The 19,528-nt window shown below is 55.6% G+C and overlaps 1 protein-coding gene across 1 annotated transcript in view; it reads left to right on the top strand.

Moving 5' to 3' along the window:
* C7H2orf76 (chromosome 7 C2orf76 homolog) overlaps positions 1-19,528 on the top strand; it is a 51,999-nt gene that overhangs the window by 2,983 nt on the left and 29,488 nt on the right. The window contains exons 2-5 of the mRNA XM_075318734.1: positions 181-356; positions 519-569; positions 808-845; positions 1,727-1,808. Coding sequence (XP_075174849.1) covers positions 227-356; positions 519-569; positions 808-845; positions 1,727-1,808 — 301 coding nt within the window. The 5' untranslated portion in view covers positions 181-226. The remainder of the gene's footprint in view (positions 1-180; positions 357-518; positions 570-807; positions 846-1,726; positions 1,809-19,528) is intronic.

The following is a 19,528-nucleotide window of genomic DNA, read 5'->3' as shown; positions in this document are numbered from 1 at the left end:
CCTCCTGTATTATACTCCAGAGCTGCACTCACTATTCTGCTGGAGCAGTCACTGTGTATATACATTACATTACTGATCCTGAGTTACCTCCTGTATTATACTCCAGAGCTGCGCTCACTATTCTGCTGGTGCAGCCACTGTGTACATACATTACATTACTGATCCTGTATTATCCTGCAGAGCTGTGCTCCCTATTCTGCTGGTGGGCCCCTTGCTGTGAGTGGCGATGTCTGGCGGGGTGACGGTCACTGTCCGTCTGGTGCGGTCCTTCGAGCACTGTAATTTCCGGCCGGTGGTGTACCGGGGGGTGAGTCTGGATCAGACTGTGCAGCAGTTCCTGGAGTTTCTCAGAGCAGGTGAGTGCAGCGCCCTCCGGTGAGTGCAGCGCCCTCCGGTGAGTGCAGCGCCCTCCGGTGAGTGCAGCGCCCTCCGGTGAGTGCAGCGCCCTCCGGTGAGTGCAGCGCCCTCCGGTGGAGGTTCTTTGAGGCTGATGACACAGATGTGGGTTCTTCTTGCAGACGTGGCTGTGCGGGACACGTTACCTCCGCCTTTCCGGACGCACTCGTATGGTGAGTTCTTGCTGTGAATGTTGTGCTGGTTTCTCTGCAGGTTTGACCGCCTCCTCCGTCCTTACCTTCGGACCCCCCATAGGGACTGTGCCGCTGACAGGCTCCGCTGCTGCTCGTGTGGCGAGCATCGTTCTGGGGAGCATTGAGTCCAGCGATGTCTGGGGTCTCAGGATGACTCTGGGGGGAGGGGGTGACACTCGGGGGTTATTCTGTCACCCATGGATGTTTTTTGTTTCAGATAAGATGAAGATCATTCACCAGCCGCATGGATCCAAGGTAATCCGGCTCCCCCCCTCATCAGTGTCCACGCGCTGCTCCTCCGGCTCCCCTTTCCCCTCCCTCCTCCCCCTCGTCAGTGTCCACGCGCTGCTCCTCCGGCTCCCCCTCCCCCCCACCCCATCATCCGGCTCCTCCTCCCCCCCCCCCTCGTCAGTGTCCACGCGCTGCTCCTCCGGTTCCCCCCCCCCCCCTCGTCAGTGTCCACGCGCTGCTCCTCTGGTCTCCCCCCCCCCCCCCCCCCCCCTCGTCAGTGTCCGGCTCCCCCTCCCCCCCCCACCCCCTCATCAGTGTCCACGCGCTGCTCCTCCGGCTCCCCCTTCCCCCCCTCCCCCCTCGTCAGTGTCCACGCGCTGCTCCTCCGGCTCCCCCTCCCCCACCCCCTCGTCAGTGTCCACGCGCTGCTCCTCCGGCTCCCCCTTCACCCCCCTCCCCCCTCGTCAGTGTCCATGCGCTGCTCCTCCGGCTCCCCCTTCACCCCCCTCCCCCCTCGTCAGTGTCCACGCGCTGCTCCTCCGGCTCCCCCTCCCCCCCCCCCCCCCCCCCCCCCGTCAGTGTCCACGCGCTGCTCCTCCGGATCCCCCTTCACCCCCCTCCCCCCTTGTCAGTGTCCATGCGCTGCTCCTCCGGCTCCCCCTTCACCCCCCCCCCTCGTCAGTGTCCACGCGCTGCTCCCCCCCCCCCTCGTCAGTGTCCACGCGCTGCTCCCCCCCCCTCCTCGTCAGTGTCCACACGCTGCTCCTCCGGCTCCTCCCCCCCCCCCCCCCTCGCCAGTGTCCACGCGCTGCTCTTCTGGACTGGTGATCACCACGTGTTGATGGGGCTGCTGGATATTCTGCGCTGGATCCTGACCGTTCACATAAACCCAATTGTTGTTCCAGAGTGGAGATCTTGTGATCGGCCTGGAGGACGACCGGACTCTGATACTACGGGCAGAGCAGACGCTGCGAGAGGCCGGAGTGGGTAAGAGTCTATGACTGAGCCTGCTGTAGAGTGCAGCGCCGGCAGGACGAGTATACGGACTCACCCTATAAGGAGAGGTGTACTCACTTATACCGAGTACTGTGTGTATACAAGAGGGGTGTACTCACTTATTCTAAGCACTGTTATGTGTTTGTACATCTCTTGATTCTTGCTTCTTACACACCCTGGTGTGTCCTGCCCCATTTCTGATAGGGGGTCATTACTGCCGGAGCAGCCGCAGTCCCAGCAGCTGCAGCAGTTATGACCTGCAGGGGGCGCTGTGGCAGCTTTCCTCTATGCAGTGTATGGTGATGATCTGCAGGGGGCGCTGTGGCAGCTTTCCTCTATGCAGTGTGTGGTGATGATCTGCAGGGGGTGCTGTGGCAGCTTTCCTCTATGCAGTGTATGGTGATGATCTGCAGGGGGCGCTGTGGCAGCTTTCCTCTATGCAGTGTATAGTGGTGATCTGCAGGGGGCGCTGTGGCAGCTTTCCTCTATGCAGTGTGTGGTGGTGATCTGCAGGGGGCGCTGTGGCAGCTTTCCTCTATGCAGTGTGTAAGTGATGATCTGCAGGGGGTGCTGTGGCAGCTTTCCTCTATGCAGTGTATAGTGGTGATCTGCAGGGGGTGCTGTGGCAGCTTTCCTCTATGCAGTGTATAGTGATGATCTGCAGGGGGCGCTGTGGCAGCTTTCCTCTATGCAGTGTATAGTGATGATCTGCAGGGGGCGCTGTGGCAGCTTTCCTCTATGCAGTGTATAGTGGTGATCTGCAGGGGGCGCTGTGGCAGCTTTCCTCTATGCAGTGTATAGTGGTGATCTGCAGGGGTCGCTGTGGCAGCTTTCCTCTATGCAGTGTATAGTGGTGATCTGCAGGGGGCGCTGTGGCAGCTTTCCTCTATGCAGTGTATAGTGATGATCTGCAGGGGGCGCTGTGGCAGCTTTCCTCTATGCAGTGTGTGGTGATAATCTGCAGGGGGCGCTGTGGCAGCTTTCCTCTATGCAGTGTGTGGTGATAATCTGCAGGGGACGCTGTGGCAGCTTTCCTCTATGCAGTGTATAGTGGTGATCTGCAGGGGGCGCTGTGGCAGCTTTCCTCTATGCAGTGTGTGGTGATGATCTGCAGGGGGCGCTGTGGCAGCTTTCCTCTATGCAGTGTATAGTGATGATCTGCAGGGGGCGCTGTGGCAGCTTTCCTCTATGCAGTGTGTGGTGATGATCTGCAGGGGGCGCTGTGGCAGCTTTCCTCTATGCAGTGTATAGTGATGATCTGCAGGGGGCGCTGTGGCAGCTTTCCTCTATGCAGTGTGTGGTGATAATCTGCAGGGGGCGCTGTGGCAGCTTTCCTCTATGCAGTGTATAGTGATGATCTGCAGGGGGTGCTGTGGCAGCTTTCCTCTATGCAGTGTATAGTGGTGATCTGCAGGGGGTGCTGTGGCAGCTTTCCTCTATGCAGTGTATAGTGGTGATCTGCAGGGGGCGCTGTGGCAGCTTTCCTCTATGCAGTGTGTGGTGATAATCTGCAGGGGACGCTGTGGCAGCTTTCCTCTATGCAGTGTATAGTGGTGATCTGCAGGGGGCGCTGTGGCAGCTTTCCTCTATGCAGTGTGTGGTGATGATCTGCAGGGGGCGCTGTGGCAGCTTTCCTCTATGCAGTGTATAGTGATGATCTGCAGGGGGCGCTGTGGCAGCTTTCCTCTATGCAGTGTATAGTGATGATCTGCAGGGGGTGCTGTGGCAGCTTTCCTCTATGCAGTGTGTGGTGATGATCTGCAGGGGGTGCTGTGGCAGCTTTCCTCTATGCAGTGTGTGGTGATGATCTGCAGGGGGTGCTGTGGCAGCTTTCCTCTATGCAGTGTGTGGTGATGATCTGCAGGGGGTGCTGTGGCAGCTTTCCTCTATGCAGTGTGTGGTGGTGATCTGCAGGGGGCGCTGTGGCAGCTTTCCTCTATGCAGTGTATAGTGATGATCTGCAGGGGGCGCTGTGGCAGCTTTCCTCTATGCAGTGTATCGTGGTGATCTGCAGGGGGCGCTGTGGCAGCTTTCCTCTATGCAGTGTGTGGTGGTGATCTGCAGGGGGTGCTGTGGCAGCTTTCCTCTATGCAGTGTATAGTGGTGATCTGCAGGGGGTGCTGTGGCAGCTTTCCTCTATGCAGTGTATAGTGGTGATCTGCAGGGGGTGCTGTGGCAGCTTTCCTCTATGCAGTGTATAGTGATGATCTGCAGGGGGCGCTGTGGCAGCTTTCCTCTATGCAGTGTATGGTGATGATCTGCAGGGGGCGCTGTGGCAGCTTTCCTCTATGCAGTGTATAGTGGTGATCTGCAGGGGGCGCTGTGGCAGCTTTCCTCTATGCAGTGTATAGTGATGATCTGCAGGGGGTGCTGTGGCAGCTTTTCTCTATGCAGTGTATAGTGGTGATCTGCAGGGGGTGCTGTGGCAGCTTTCCTCTATGCAGTGTATGGTGGTGATCTGCAGGGGGTGCTGTGGCAGCTTTCCTCTATGCAGTGTATAGTGATGATCTGCAGGGAGTGCTGTGGCAGCTTTCCTCTATGCAGTGTGTGGTGATGATCTGCAGGGGGCGCTGTGGCAGCTTTCCTCTATGCAGTGTATAGTGGTGATCTGCAGGGGGTGCTGTGGCAGCTTTCCTCTATGCAGTGTATAGTGATGATCTGCAGGGGGCGCTGTGGCAGCTTTCCTCTATGCAGTGTGTGGTGATGATCTGCAGGGGGTGCTGTGGCAGCTTTCCTCTATGCAGTGTATAGTGATGATCTGCAGGGGGCGCTGTGGCAGCTTTCCTCTATGCAGTGTATAGTGGTGATCTGCAGGGGGCGCTGTGGCAGCTTTCCTCTATGCAGTGTATAGTGGTGATCTGCAGGGGGCGCTGTGGCAGCTTTCCTCTATGCAGTGTATAGTGATGATCTGCAGGGGGTGCTGTGGCAGCTTTCCTCTATGCAGTGTGTAGTGATGATCTGCAGGGGGTGCTGTGGCAGCTTTCCTCTATGCAGTGTATAGTGGTGATGATCTGCAGGGGGTGCTGTGGCAGCTTTCCTCTATGCAGTGTATAGTGATGATCTGCAGGGGGCGCTGTGGCAGCTTTCCTCTATGCAGTGTATAGTGGTGATCTGCAGGGGGCGCTGTGGCAGCTTTCCTCTATGCAGTGTATAGTGATGATCTGCAGGGGGTGCTGTGGCAGCTTTCCTCTATGCAGTGTATGGTGGTGATCTGCAGGGGGTGCTGTGGCAGCTTTCCTCTATGCAGTGTATAGTGGTGATCTGCAGGGGGCGCTGTGGCAGCTTTCCTCTATGCAGTGTATAGTGGTGATCTGCAGGGGGCGCTGTGGCAGCTTTCCTCTATGCAGTGTGTGGTGGTGATCTGCAGGGGGCGCTGTGGCAGCTTTCCTCTATGCAGTGTATAGTGATGATCTGCAGGGGGCGCTGTGGCAGCTTTCCTCTATGCAGTGTATAGTGATGATCTGCAGGGGGTGCTGTGGCAGCTTTCCTCTATGCAGTGTATAGTGGTGATCTGCAGGGGGCGCTGTGGCAGCTTTCCTCTATGCAGTGTATAGTGGTGATCTGCAGGGGGCGCTGTGGCAGCTTTCCTCTATGCAGTGTATAGTGGTGATCTGCAGGGGGCGCTGTGGCAGCTTTCCTCTATGCAGTGTATAGTGGTGATCTGCAGGGGGTGCTGTGGCAGCTTTCCTCTATGCAGTGTATAGTGGTGATCTGCAGGGGGCGCTGTGGCACTTTCCTCTATGCAGTGTATAGTGATGATCTGCAGGGGGTGCTGTGGCAGCTTTCCTCTATGCAGTGTATAGTGATGATCTGCAGGGGGCGCTGTGGCAGCTTTCCTCTATGCAGTGTGTGGTGATGATCTGCAGGGGGTGCTGTGGCAGCTTTCCTCTATGCAGTGTATAGTGGTGATCTGCAGGGGGCGCTGTGGCAGCTTTCCTCTATGCAGTGTATAGTGATGATCTGCAGGGGGTGCTGTGGCAGCTTTCCTCTATGCAGTGTATAGTGATGATCTGCAGGGGGTGCTGTGGCAGCTTTCCTCTATGCAGTGTATAGTGGTGATCTGCAGGGGGTGCTGTGGCAGCTTTCCTCTATGCAGTGTATAGTGGTGATCTGCAGGGGGTGCTGTGGCAGCTTTCCTCTATGCAGTGTATAGTGATGATCTGCAGGGGGCGCTGTGGCACTTTCCTCTATGCAGTGTATAGTGATGATCTGCAGGGGGTGCTGTGGCAGCTTTCCTCTATGCAGTGTATAGTGATGATCTGCAGGGGGCGCTGTGGCAGCTTTCCTCTATGCAGTGTGTGGTGGTGATCTGCAGGGGGCGCTGTGGCAGCTTTCCTCTATGCAGTGTATAGTGGTGATCTGCAGGGGGTGCTGTGGCAGCTTTCCTCTATGCAGTGTATAGTGGTGATCTGCAGGGGGTGCTGTGGCAGCTTTCCTCTATGCAGTGTATAGTGATGATCTGCAGGGGGTGCTGTGGCAGCTTTCCTCTATGCAGTGTATAGTGGTGATCTGCAGGGGGTGCTGTGGCAGCTTTCCTCTATGCAGTGTATAGTGATGATCTGCAGGGGGCGCTGTGGCACTTTCCTCTATGCAGTGTATAGTGATGATCTGCAGGGGGTGCTGTGGCAGCTTTCCTCTATGCAGTGTGTGGTGGTGATCTGCAGGGGGTGCTGTGGCAGCTTTCCTCTATGCAGTGTATAGTGGTGATCTGCAGGGGGCGCTGTGGCAGCTTTCCTCTATGCAGTGTGTGGTGGTGATCTGCAGGGGGTGCTGTGGCAGCTTTCCTCTATGCAGTGTGTAGTGATGATCTGCAGGGGGCGCTGTGGCAGCTTTCCTCTATGCAGTGTATAGTGATGATCTGCAGGGGGTGCTGTGGCAGCTTTCCTCTATGCAGTGTGTAGTGATGATCTGCAGGGGGCGCTGTGGCAGCTTTCCTCTATGCAGTGTATAGTGGTGATCTGCAGGGGGCGCTGTGGCAGCTTTCCTCTATGCAGTGTATAGTGATGATCTGCAGGGGGTGCTGTGGCAGCTTTCCTCTATGCAGTGTATAGTGATGATCTGCAGGGGGCGCTGTGGCAGCTTTCCTCTATGCAGTGTATAGTGGTGATCTGCAGGGGGTGCTGTGGCAGCTTTCCTCTATGCAGTGTATAGTGATGATCTGCAGGGGGCGCTGTGGCAGCTTTCCTCTATGCAGTGTATAGTGGTGATCTGCAGGGGGCGCTGTGGCAGCTTTCCTCTATGCAGTGTATAGTGATGATCTGCAGGGGGTGCTGTGGCAGCTTTCCTCTATGCAGTGTATAGTGGTGATCTGCAGGGGGTGCTGTGGCAGCTTTCCTCTATGCAGTGTATAGTGGTGATCTGCAGGGGGCGCTGTGGCAGCTTTCCTCTATGCAGTATATAGTGGTGATCTGCAGGGGGCGCTGTGGCAGCTTTCCTCTATGCAGTGTATAGTGATGATCTGCAGGGGGTGCTGTGGCAGCTTTCCTCTATGCAGTGTATAGTGGTGATCTGCAGGGGGTGCTGTGGCAGCTTTCCTCTATGCAGTGTGTGGTGATGATCTGCAGGGGGCGCTGTGGCAGCTTTCCTCTATGCAGTGTATAGTGATGATCTGCAGGGGGCGCTGTGGCAGCTTTCCTCTATGCAGTGTATAGTGGTGATCTGCAGGGGGTGCTGTGGCAGCTTTCCTCTATGCAGTGTGTGGTGATGATCTGCAGGGGGCGCTGTGGCAGCTTTCCTCTATGCAGTGTATGGTGATGATCTGCAGGGGGCGCTGTGGCAGCTTTCCTCTATGCAGTGTATAGTGATGATCTGCAGGGGGCGCTGTGGCAGCTTTCCTCTATGCAGTGTGTAGTGATGATCTGCAGGGGGCGCTGTGGCAGCTTTCCTATATGCAGTGTATAGTGATGATCTGCAGGGGGTGCTGTGGCAGCTTTCCTCTATGCAGTGTGTGGTGATGATCTGCAGGGGGCGCTGTGGCAGCTTTCCTCTATGCAGTGTGTGGTGATGATCTGCAGGGGGCGCTGTGGCAGCTTTCCTCTATGCAGTGTATAGTGGTGATCTGCAGGGGACGCTGTGGCAGCTTTCCTCTATGCAGTGTGTGGTGATGATCTGCAGGGGGCGCTGTGGCAGCTTTCCTCTATGCAGTGTATAGTGGTGATCTGCAGGGGGCGCTGTGGCAGCTTTCCTCTATGCAGTGTATAGTGATGATCTGCAGGGGGCGCTGTGGCAGCTTTCCTCTATGCAGTGTATAGTGATGATCTGCAGGGGGCGCTGTGGCAGCTTTCCTCTATGCAGTGTATAGTGATGATCTGCAGGGGGCGCTGTGGCAGCTTTCCTCTATGCAGTGTATAGTGGTGATCTGCAGGGGGTGCTGTGGCAGCTTTCCTCTATGCAGTGTGTGGTGGTGATCTGCAGGGGGCGCTGTGGCAGCTTTCCTCTATGCAGTGTATAGTGATGATCTGCAGGGGGCGCTGTGGCAGCTTTCCTCTATGCAGTGTATAGTGATGATCTGCAGGGGGTGCTGTGGCAGCTTTCCTCTATGCAGTGTGTGGTGATGATCTGCAGGGGGTGCTGTGGCAGCTTTCCTCTATGCAGTGTATAGTGATGATCTGCAGGGGGCGCTGTGGCAGCTTTCCTCTATGCAGTATATAGTGGTGATCTGCAGGGGGCGCTGTGGCAGCTTTCCTATATGCAGTGTATAGTGATGATCTGCAGGGGGTGCTGTGGCAGCTTTCCTCTATGCAGTGTGTGGTGGTGATCTGCAGGGGGTGCTGTGGCAGCTTTCCTCTATGCAGTGTATAGTGATGATCTGCAGGGGGCGCTGTGGCAGCTTTCCTCTATGCAGTGTATAGTGGTGATCTGCAGGGGGCGCTGTGGCAGCTTTCCTCTATGCAGTGTATAGTGATGATCTGCAGGGGGCGCTGTGGCAGCTTTCCTCTATGCAGTGTATAGTGGTGATCTGCAGGGGGCGCTGTGGCAGCTTTCCTCTATGCAGTGTGTGGTGGTGATCTGCAGGGGGCGCTGTGGCAGCTTTCCTCTATGCAGTGTATAGTGATGATCTGCAGGGGGCGCTGTGGCAGCTTTCCTCTATGCAGTGTATAGTGATGATCTGCAGGGGGTGCTGTGGCAGCTTTCCTCTATGCAGTGTGTAGTGATGATCTGCAGGGGGTGCTGTGGCAGCTTTCCTCTATGCAGTGTGTGGTGATGATCTGCAGGAGGTGCTGTGGCAGCTTTCCTCTATGCAGTGTATAGTGATGATCTGCAGGGGGCGCTGTGGCAGCTTTCCTCTATGCAGTGTATAGTGGTGATCTGCAGGGGGTGCTGTGGCAGCTTTCCTCTATGCAGTGTATAGTGATGATCTGCAGGGGGTGCTGTGGCAGCTTTCCTCTATGCAGTGTGTAGTGATGATCTGCAGGGGGTGCTGTGGCAGCTTTCCTCTATGCAGTGTATAGTGGTGATCTGCAGGGGGTGCTGTGGCAGCTTTCCTCTATGCAGTGTGTGGTGGTGATCTGCAGGGGGTGCTGTGGCAGCTTTCCTCTATGCAGTGTATAGTGGTGATCTGCAGGGGGCGCTGTGGCAGCTTTCCTCTATGCAGTGTGTGGTGGTGATCTGCAGGGGGTGCTGTGGCAGCTTTCCTCTATGCAGTGTATAGTGATGATCTGCAGGGGGTGCTGTGGCAGCTTTCCTCTATGCAGTGTATAGTGGTGATCTGCAGGGGGCGCTGTGGCAGCTTTCCTCTATGCAGTGTGTGGTGGTGATCTGCAGGGGGCGCTGTGGCAGCTTTCCTCTATGCAGTGTATAGTGGTGATCTGCAGGGGGTGCTGTGGCAGCTTTCCTCTATGCAGTGTATAGTGGTGATCTGCAGGGGGTGTTGTGGCAGCTTTCCTCTATGCAGTGTATAGTGGTGATCTGCAGGGGGTGCTGTGGCAGCTTTCCTCTATGCAGTGTATAGTGGTGATCTGCAGGGGGCGCTGTGGCAGCTTTCCTCTATGCAGTGTATGGTGATGATCTGCAGGGGGCGCTGTGGCAGCTTTCCTCTATGCAGTGTGTGGTGGTGATCTGCAGGGGGTGCTGTGGCAGCTTTCCTCTATGCAGTGTGTGGTGATGATCTGCAGGGGGTGCTGTGGCAGCTTTCCTCTATGCAGTGTGTGGTGGTGATCTGCAGGGGGCGCTGTGGCAGCTTTCCTCTATGCAGTGTATAGTGATGATCTGCAGGGGGCGCTGTGGCAGCTTTCCTCTATGCAGTGTATAGTGGTGATCTGCAGGGGGCGCTGTGGCAGCTTTCCTCTATGCAGTGTGTGGTGGTGATCTGCAGGGGGTGCTGTGGCAGCTTTCCTCTATGCAGTGTATAGTGGTGATCTGCAGGGGGTGCTGTGGCAGCTTTCCTCTATGCAGTGTATAGTGGTGATCTGCAGGGGGTGCTGTGGCAGCTTTCCTCTATGCAGTGTATAGTGATGATCTGCAGGGGGCGCTGTGGCAGCTTTCCTCTATGCAGTGTATGGTGATGATCTGCAGGGGGCGCTGTGGCAGCTTTCCTCTATGCAGTGTATAGTGGTGATCTGCAGGGGGCGCTGTGGCAGCTTTCCTCTATGCAGTGTATAGTGATGATCTGCAGGGGGTGCTGTGGCAGCTTTTCTCTATGCAGTGTATAGTGGTGATCTGCAGGGGGTGCTGTGGCAGCTTTCCTCTATGCAGTGTATGGTGGTGATCTGCAGGGGGTGCTGTGGCAGCTTTCCTCTATGCAGTGTATAGTGATGATCTGCAGGGAGTGCTGTGGCAGCTTTCCTCTATGCAGTGTGTGGTGATGATCTGCAGGGGGCGCTGTGGCAGCTTTCCTCTATGCAGTGTATAGTGGTGATCTGCAGGGGGTGCTGTGGCAGCTTTCCTCTATGCAGTGTATAGTGATGATCTGCAGGGGGCGCTGTGGCAGCTTTCCTCTATGCAGTGTGTGGTGATGATCTGCAGGGGGTGCTGTGGCAGCTTTCCTCTATGCAGTGTATAGTGATGATCTGCAGGGGGCGCTGTGGCAGCTTTCCTCTATGCAGTGTATAGTGGTGATCTGCAGGGGGCGCTGTGGCAGCTTTCCTCTATGCAGTGTATAGTGGTGATCTGCAGGGGGCGCTGTGGCAGCTTTCCTCTATGCAGTGTATAGTGATGATCTGCAGGGGGTGCTGTGGCAGCTTTCCTCTATGCAGTGTGTAGTGATGATCTGCAGGGGGTGCTGTGGCAGCTTTCCTCTATGCAGTGTATAGTGGTGATGATCTGCAGGGGGTGCTGTGGCAGCTTTCCTCTATGCAGTGTATAGTGATGATCTGCAGGGGGCGCTGTGGCAGCTTTCCTCTATGCAGTGTATAGTGGTGATCTGCAGGGGGCGCTGTGGCAGCTTTCCTCTATGCAGTGTATAGTGATGATCTGCAGGGGGTGCTGTGGCAGCTTTCCTCTATGCAGTGTATGGTGGTGATCTGCAGGGGGTGCTGTGGCAGCTTTCCTCTATGCAGTGTATAGTGGTGATCTGCAGGGGGCGCTGTGGCAGCTTTCCTCTATGCAGTGTATAGTGGTGATCTGCAGGGGGCGCTGTGGCAGCTTTCCTCTATGCAGTGTGTGGTGGTGATCTGCAGGGGGCGCTGTGGCAGCTTTCCTCTATGCAGTGTATAGTGATGATCTGCAGGGGGCGCTGTGGCAGCTTTCCTCTATGCAGTGTATAGTGATGATCTGCAGGGGGTGCTGTGGCAGCTTTCCTCTATGCAGTGTATAGTGGTGATCTGCAGGGGGCGCTGTGGCAGCTTTCCTCTATGCAGTGTATAGTGGTGATCTGCAGGGGGCGCTGTGGCAGCTTTCCTCTATGCAGTGTATAGTGGTGATCTGCAGGGGGCGCTGTGGCAGCTTTCCTCTATGCAGTGTATAGTGGTGATCTGCAGGGGGTGCTGTGGCAGCTTTCCTCTATGCAGTGTATAGTGGTGATCTGCAGGGGGCGCTGTGGCACTTTCCTCTATGCAGTGTATAGTGATGATCTGCAGGGGGTGCTGTGGCAGCTTTCCTCTATGCAGTGTATAGTGATGATCTGCAGGGGGCGCTGTGGCAGCTTTCCTCTATGCAGTGTGTGGTGATGATCTGCAGGGGGTGCTGTGGCAGCTTTCCTCTATGCAGTGTATAGTGGTGATCTGCAGGGGGCGCTGTGGCAGCTTTCCTCTATGCAGTGTATAGTGATGATCTGCAGGGGGTGCTGTGGCAGCTTTCCTCTATGCAGTGTATAGTGATGATCTGCAGGGGGTGCTGTGGCAGCTTTCCTCTATGCAGTGTATAGTGGTGATCTGCAGGGGGTGCTGTGGCAGCTTTCCTCTATGCAGTGTATAGTGGTGATCTGCAGGGGGTGCTGTGGCAGCTTTCCTCTATGCAGTGTATAGTGATGATCTGCAGGGGGCGCTGTGGCACTTTCCTCTATGCAGTGTATAGTGATGATCTGCAGGGGGTGCTGTGGCAGCTTTCCTCTATGCAGTGTATAGTGATGATCTGCAGGGGGCGCTGTGGCAGCTTTCCTCTATGCAGTGTGTGGTGGTGATCTGCAGGGGGCGCTGTGGCAGCTTTCCTCTATGCAGTGTATAGTGGTGATCTGCAGGGGGTGCTGTGGCAGCTTTCCTCTATGCAGTGTATAGTGGTGATCTGCAGGGGGTGCTGTGGCAGCTTTCCTCTATGCAGTGTATAGTGATGATCTGCAGGGGGTGCTGTGGCAGCTTTCCTCTATGCAGTGTATAGTGGTGATCTGCAGGGGGTGCTGTGGCAGCTTTCCTCTATGCAGTGTATAGTGATGATCTGCAGGGGGCGCTGTGGCACTTTCCTCTATGCAGTGTATAGTGATGATCTGCAGGGGGTGCTGTGGCAGCTTTCCTCTATGCAGTGTGTGGTGGTGATCTGCAGGGGGTGCTGTGGCAGCTTTCCTCTATGCAGTGTATAGTGGTGATCTGCAGGGGGCGCTGTGGCAGCTTTCCTCTATGCAGTGTGTGGTGGTGATCTGCAGGGGGTGCTGTGGCAGCTTTCCTCTATGCAGTGTGTAGTGATGATCTGCAGGGGGCGCTGTGGCAGCTTTCCTCTATGCAGTGTATAGTGATGATCTGCAGGGGGTGCTGTGGCAGCTTTCCTCTATGCAGTGTGTAGTGATGATCTGCAGGGGGCGCTGTGGCAGCTTTCCTCTATGCAGTGTATAGTGGTGATCTGCAGGGGGCGCTGTGGCAGCTTTCCTCTATGCAGTGTATAGTGATGATCTGCAGGGGGTGCTGTGGCAGCTTTCCTCTATGCAGTGTATAGTGATGATCTGCAGGGGGCGCTGTGGCAGCTTTCCTCTATGCAGTGTATAGTGGTGATCTGCAGGGGGTGCTGTGGCAGCTTTCCTCTATGCAGTGTATAGTGATGATCTGCAGGGGGCGCTGTGGCAGCTTTCCTCTATGCAGTGTATAGTGGTGATCTGCAGGGGGCGCTGTGGCAGCTTTCCTCTATGCAGTGTATAGTGATGATCTGCAGGGGGTGCTGTGGCAGCTTTCCTCTATGCAGTGTATAGTGGTGATCTGCAGGGGGTGCTGTGGCAGCTTTCCTCTATGCAGTGTATAGTGGTGATCTGCAGGGGGCGCTGTGGCAGCTTTCCTCTATGCAGTATATAGTGGTGATCTGCAGGGGGCGCTGTGGCAGCTTTCCTCTATGCAGTGTATAGTGATGATCTGCAGGGGGTGCTGTGGCAGCTTTCCTCTATGCAGTGTATAGTGGTGATCTGCAGGGGGTGCTGTGGCAGCTTTCCTCTATGCAGTGTGTGGTGATGATCTGCAGGGGGCGCTGTGGCAGCTTTCCTCTATGCAGTGTATAGTGATGATCTGCAGGGGGCGCTGTGGCAGCTTTCCTCTATGCAGTGTATAGTGGTGATCTGCAGGGGGTGCTGTGGCAGCTTTCCTCTATGCAGTGTGTGGTGATGATCTGCAGGGGGCGCTGTGGCAGCTTTCCTCTATGCAGTGTATGGTGATGATCTGCAGGGGGCGCTGTGGCAGCTTTCCTCTATGCAGTGTATAGTGATGATCTGCAGGGGGCGCTGTGGCAGCTTTCCTCTATGCAGTGTGTAGTGATGATCTGCAGGGGGCGCTGTGGCAGCTTTCCTATATGCAGTGTATAGTGATGATCTGCAGGGGGTGCTGTGGCAGCTTTCCTCTATGCAGTGTGTGGTGATGATCTGCAGGGGGCGCTGTGGCAGCTTTCCTCTATGCAGTGTGTGGTGATGATCTGCAGGGGGCGCTGTGGCAGCTTTCCTCTATGCAGTGTATAGTGGTGATCTGCAGGGGACGCTGTGGCAGCTTTCCTCTATGCAGTGTGTGGTGATGATCTGCAGGGGGCGCTGTGGCAGCTTTCCTCTATGCAGTGTATAGTGGTGATCTGCAGGGGGCGCTGTGGCAGCTTTCCTCTATGCAGTGTATAGTGATGATCTGCAGGGGGCGCTGTGGCAGCTTTCCTCTATGCAGTGTATAGTGATGATCTGCAGGGGGCGCTGTGGCAGCTTTCCTCTATGCAGTGTATAGTGATGATCTGCAGGGGGCGCTGTGGCAGCTTTCCTCTATGCAGTGTATAGTGGTGATCTGCAGGGGGTGCTGTGGCAGCTTTCCTCTATGCAGTGTGTGGTGGTGATCTGCAGGGGGCGCTGTGGCAGCTTTCCTCTATGCAGTGTATAGTGATGATCTGCAGGGGGCGCTGTGGCAGCTTTCCTCTATGCAGTGTATAGTGATGATCTGCAGGGGGTGCTGTGGCAGCTTTCCTCTATGCAGTGTGTGGTGATGATCTGCAGGGGGTGCTGTGGCAGCTTTCCTCTATGCAGTGTATAGTGATGATCTGCAGGGGGCGCTGTGGCAGCTTTCCTCTATGCAGTATATAGTGGTGATCTGCAGGGGGCGCTGTGGCAGCTTTCCTATATGCAGTGTATAGTGATGATCTGCAGGGGGTGCTGTGGCAGCTTTCCTCTATGCAGTGTGTGGTGGTGATCTGCAGGGGGTGCTGTGGCAGCTTTCCTCTATGCAGTGTATAGTGGTGATCTGCAGGGGGCGCTGTGGCAGCTTTCCTCTATGCAGTGTATGGTGATGATCTGCAGGGGGCGCTGTGGCAGCTTTCCTCTATGCAGTGTATAGTGATGATCTGCAGGGGGCGCTGTGGCAGCTTTCCTCTATGCAGTGTATAGTGATGATCTGCAGGGGGTGCTGTGGCAGCTTTCCTCTATGCAGTGTGTGGTGGTGATCTGCAGGGGGTGCTGTGGCAGCTTTCCTCTATGCAGTGTATAGTGGTGATCTGCAGGGGGCGCTGTGGCAGCTTTCCTCTATGCAGTGTATAGTGATGATCTGCAGGGGGCGCTGTGGCAGCTTTCCTCTATGCAGTGTATAGTGGTGATCTGCAGGGGGCGCTGTGGCAGCTTTCCTCTATGCAGTGTGTGGTGGTGATCTGCAGGGGGCGCTGTGGCAGCTTTCCTCTATGCAGTGTATAGTGATGATCTGCAGGGGGCGCTGTGGCAGCTTTCCTCTATGCAGTGTATAGTGATGATCTGCAGGGGGTGCTGTGGCAGCTTTCCTCTATGCAGTGTGTAGTGATGATCTGCAGGGGGTGCTGTGGCAGCTTTCCTCTATGCAGTGTGTGGTGATGATCTGCAGGAGGTGCTGTGGCAGCTTTCCTCTATGCAGTGTATAGTGATGATCTGCAGGGGGCGCTGTGGCAGCTTTCCTCTATGCAGTGTATAGTGGTGATCTGCAGGGGGTGCTGTGGCAGCTTTCCTTTATGCAGTGTATAGTGATGATCTGCAGGGGGTGCTGTGGCAGCTTTCCTCTATGCAGTGTGTAGTGATGATCTGCAGGGGGTGCTGTGGCAGCTTTCCTCTATGCAGTGTATAGTGGTGATCTGCAGGGGGTGCTGTGGCAGCTTTCCTCTATGCAGTGTGTGGTGGTGATCTGCAGGGGGTGCTGTGGCAGCTTTCCTCTATGCAGTGTATAGTGGTGATCTGCAGGGGGCGCTGTGGCAGCTTTCCTCTATGCAGTGTGTGGTGGTGATCTGCAGGGGGTGCTGTGGCAGCTTTCCTCTATGCAGTGTATAGTGATGATCTGCAGGGGGTGCTGTGGCAGCTTTCCTCTATGCAGTGTATAGTGGTGATCTGCAGGGGGCGCTGTGGCAGCTTTCCTCTATGCAGTGTGTGGTGGTGATCTGCAGGGGGCGCTGTGGCAGCTTTCCTCTATGCAGTGTATAGTGGTGATCTGCAGGGGGTGCTGTGGCAGCTTTCCTCTATGCAGTGTATAGTGGTGATCTGCAGGGGGTGTTGTGGCAGCTTTCCTCTATGCAGTGTATAGTGGTGATCTGCAGGGGGTGCTGTGGCAGCTTTCCTCTATGCAGTGTATAGTGGTGATCTGCAGGGGGCGCTGTGGCAGCTTTCCTCTATGCAGTGTATGGTGATGATCTGCAGGGGGCGCTGTGGCAGCTTTCCTCTATGCAGTGTGTGGTGGTGATCTGCAGGGGGTGCTGTGGCAGCTTTCCTCTATGCAGTGTATAGTGATGATCTGCAGGGGGTGCTGTGGCAGCTTTCCTCTATGCAGTGTATAGTGATGATCTGCAGGGGGCGCTGTGGCAGCTTTCCTCTATGCAGTGTGTAGTGATGATCTGCAGGGGGTGCTGTGGCAGCTTTCCTCTATGCAGTGTATGATGATGATCTGCAGGGGGCGCTGTGGCAGCTTTCCTCTATGCAGTGTATGGTGGTGATCTGCAGGGGGTGCTGTGGCAGCTTTCCTCTATGCAGTGTATAGTGGTGATCTGCAGGGGGTGCTGTGGCAGCTTTCCTCTATGCAGTGTATAGTGATGATCTGCAGGGGGCGCTGTGGCAGCTTTCCTCTATGCAGTGTATAGTGATGATCTGCAGGGGGCGCTGTGGCAGCTTTCCTCTATGCAGTGTATAGTGATGATCTGCAGGGGGTGCTGTGGCAGCTTTCCTCTATGCAGTGTATAGTGATGATCTGCAGGGGGTGCTGTGGCAGCTTTCCTCTATGCAGTGTATGGTGGTGATCTGCAGGGGGTGCTGTGGCAGCTTTCCTCTATGCAGTGTGTGGTGGTGATCTGCAGGGGGCGCTGTGGCAGCTTTCCTCTATGCAGTGTATAGTGGTGATCTGCAGGGGGTGCTGTGGCAGCTTTTCTCTATGCAGTGTATAGTGATGATCTGCAGGGGGTGCTGTGGCAGCTTTCCTCTATGCAGTGTATAGTGATGATCTGCAGGGGGCGCTGTGGCAGCTTTCCTCTATGCAGTGTATAGTGATGATCTGCAGGGGGCGCTGTGGCAGCTTTCCTCTATGCAGTGTATAGTGATGATCTGCAGGGGGTGCTGTGACAGCTTTCCTCTATGCAGTGTGTGGTGATGATCTGCAGGGGGTGCTGTGGCAGCTTTCCTCTATGCAGTGTGTGGTGGTGATCTGCAGGGGGCGCTGTGGCAGCTGTCCTCTATGCAGTGTATAGTGATGATCTGCAGGGGGCGCTGTGGCAGCTTTCCTCTATGCAGTGTGTGGTGATGATCTGCAGGGGGCGCTGTGGCAGCTTTCCTCTATGCAGTGTATAGTGGTGATCTGCAGGGGGCGCTGTGGCAGCTTTCCTCTATGCAGTGTATAGTGGTGATCTGCAGGGGGCGCTGTGGCAGCTTTCCTCTATGCAGTGTGTGGTGGTGATCTGCAGGGGGTGCTGTGGTAGCTTTCCTCTATGCAGTGTATAGTGGTGATCTGCAGGGGGTGCTGTGGCAGCTTTCCTCTATGCAGTGTATAGTGGTGATCTGCAGGGGGCGCTGTGGCAGCTTTCCTCTATGCAGTGTATGATGATGATCTGCAGGGGGCGCTGTGGCAGCTTTCCTCTATGCAGTGTATAGTGATGATCTGCAGGGGGCGCTGTGGCAGCTTTCCTCTATGCAGTGTATGATGATGATCTGCAGGGGGCGCTGTGGCAGCTTTCCTCTATGTAGTGTATAGTGGTGATCTGCAGGGGGCGTTGTGGCAGCTTTCCTCTATGCAGTGTATAGTGATGATCTGCAGGGGGAGCTGTGGCAGCTTTCCTCTATGCAGTGTATAGTGATGATCTGCAGGGGGCGCTGTGGCAGCTTTCCTCTATGCAGTGTATAGTGATGATCTGCAGGGGGCGCTGTGGCAGCTTTCCTCTATGCAGTGTATAGTGATGATCTGCAGGGGGTGCTGTGGCAGCTTTCCTCTATGCAGTGTGTAGTGATGATCTGCAGGGGGCGCTGTGGCAGCTTTCCTCTATGCAGTGTATAGTGGTGGTGATCTGCAGGGGGCGCTGTGGCAGCTTTCCTCTATGCAGTGTATAGTGGTGATCTGCAGGGGGCGCTGTGGCAGCTTTACTCTATGCAGTGTACAGTGGTGATCTGCAGGGGGCGTTGTGGCAGCTTTCCTCTATGCAGTGTATAGTGATGATCTGCAGGGGGTGCTGTGGCAGCTTTCCTCTATGCAGTGTATAGTGATGATCTGCAGGGGGCGCTGTGGCAGCTTTCCTCTATGCAGTGTATAGTGGTGATCTGCAGGGGGCGCTGTGGCAGCTTTCCTCTATGCAGTGTATGATGATGATCTGCAGGGGGCGCTGTGGCAGCTTTCCTCTATGCAGTGTATAGTGGTGATCTGCAGGGGGCGCTGTGGCAGCTTTCCTCTATGCAGTGTATGATGATGATCTGCAGGGGGCGCTGTGGCAGCTTTCCTCTATGCAGTGTATAGTGGTGATCTGCAGGGGGTGCTGTGGCAGCTTTCCTCTATGCAGTGTATAGTGGTGATCTGCAGGGGGTGTTGTGGCAGCTTTCCTCTATGCAGTGTATAGTGATGATCTGCAGGGGGTGCTGTGGCAGCTTTCCTCTATGCAGTGTGTGGTGATGATCTGCAGGGGGTGCTGTGGCAGCTTTCCTCTATGCAGTGTATGATGATGATCTGCAGGGGGCGCTGTGGCAGCTTTCCTCTATGCAGTGTATAGTGGTGATCTGCAGGGGGCGTTGTGGCAGCTTTCCTCTATGCAGTGTATAGTGATGATCTGCAGGGGGAGCTGTGGCAGCTTTCCTCTATGCAGTGTATAGTGGTGATCTGCAGGGGGCGCTGTGGCAGCTTTCCTCTATGCAGTGTATAGTGGTGATCTGCAGGGGGTGCTGTGGCAGCTTTCCTCTATGCAGTGTATAGTGGTGATCTGCAGGGGGCGCTGTGGCAGCTTTCCTCTATGCAGTGTATAGTGATGATCTGCAGGGGGAGCTGTGGCAGCTTTCCTCTATGCAGTGTGTGGTGGTGATCTGCAGGGGGCGCTGTGGCAGCTTTCCTCTATGCAGTGTATAGTGGTGATCTGCAGGGGGTGCTGTGGCAGCTTTCCTCTATGCAGTGTATAGTGGTGATCTGCAGGGGGCGCTGTGGCAGCTTTCCTCTATGCAGTGTATGGTGGTGATCTGCAGGGGGTGCTGTGGCAGCTTTCCTCTATGCAGTGTATAGTGATGATCTGCAGGGGGCGCTGTGGCAGCTTTCCTCTATGCAGTGTATAGTGATGATCTGCAGGGGGCGCTGTGGCAGCTTTCCGCTATGCAGTGTATAGTGATGATCTGCAGGGGGTGCTGTGGCAGCTTTCCTCTATGCAGTGTGTAGTGATGATCTGCAGGGGGCGCTGTGGCAGCTTTCCTCTATGCAGTGTATAGTGGTGGT

The sequence above is a fragment of the Anomaloglossus baeobatrachus genome, chromosome 7 (assembly GCF_048569485.1).
Source record: "Anomaloglossus baeobatrachus isolate aAnoBae1 chromosome 7, aAnoBae1.hap1, whole genome shotgun sequence".
Taxonomy (NCBI): Eukaryota; Metazoa; Chordata; class Amphibia; order Anura; family Aromobatidae; genus Anomaloglossus; species Anomaloglossus baeobatrachus.
This window is presented reverse-complemented; position numbering and strand designations above follow the sequence as displayed.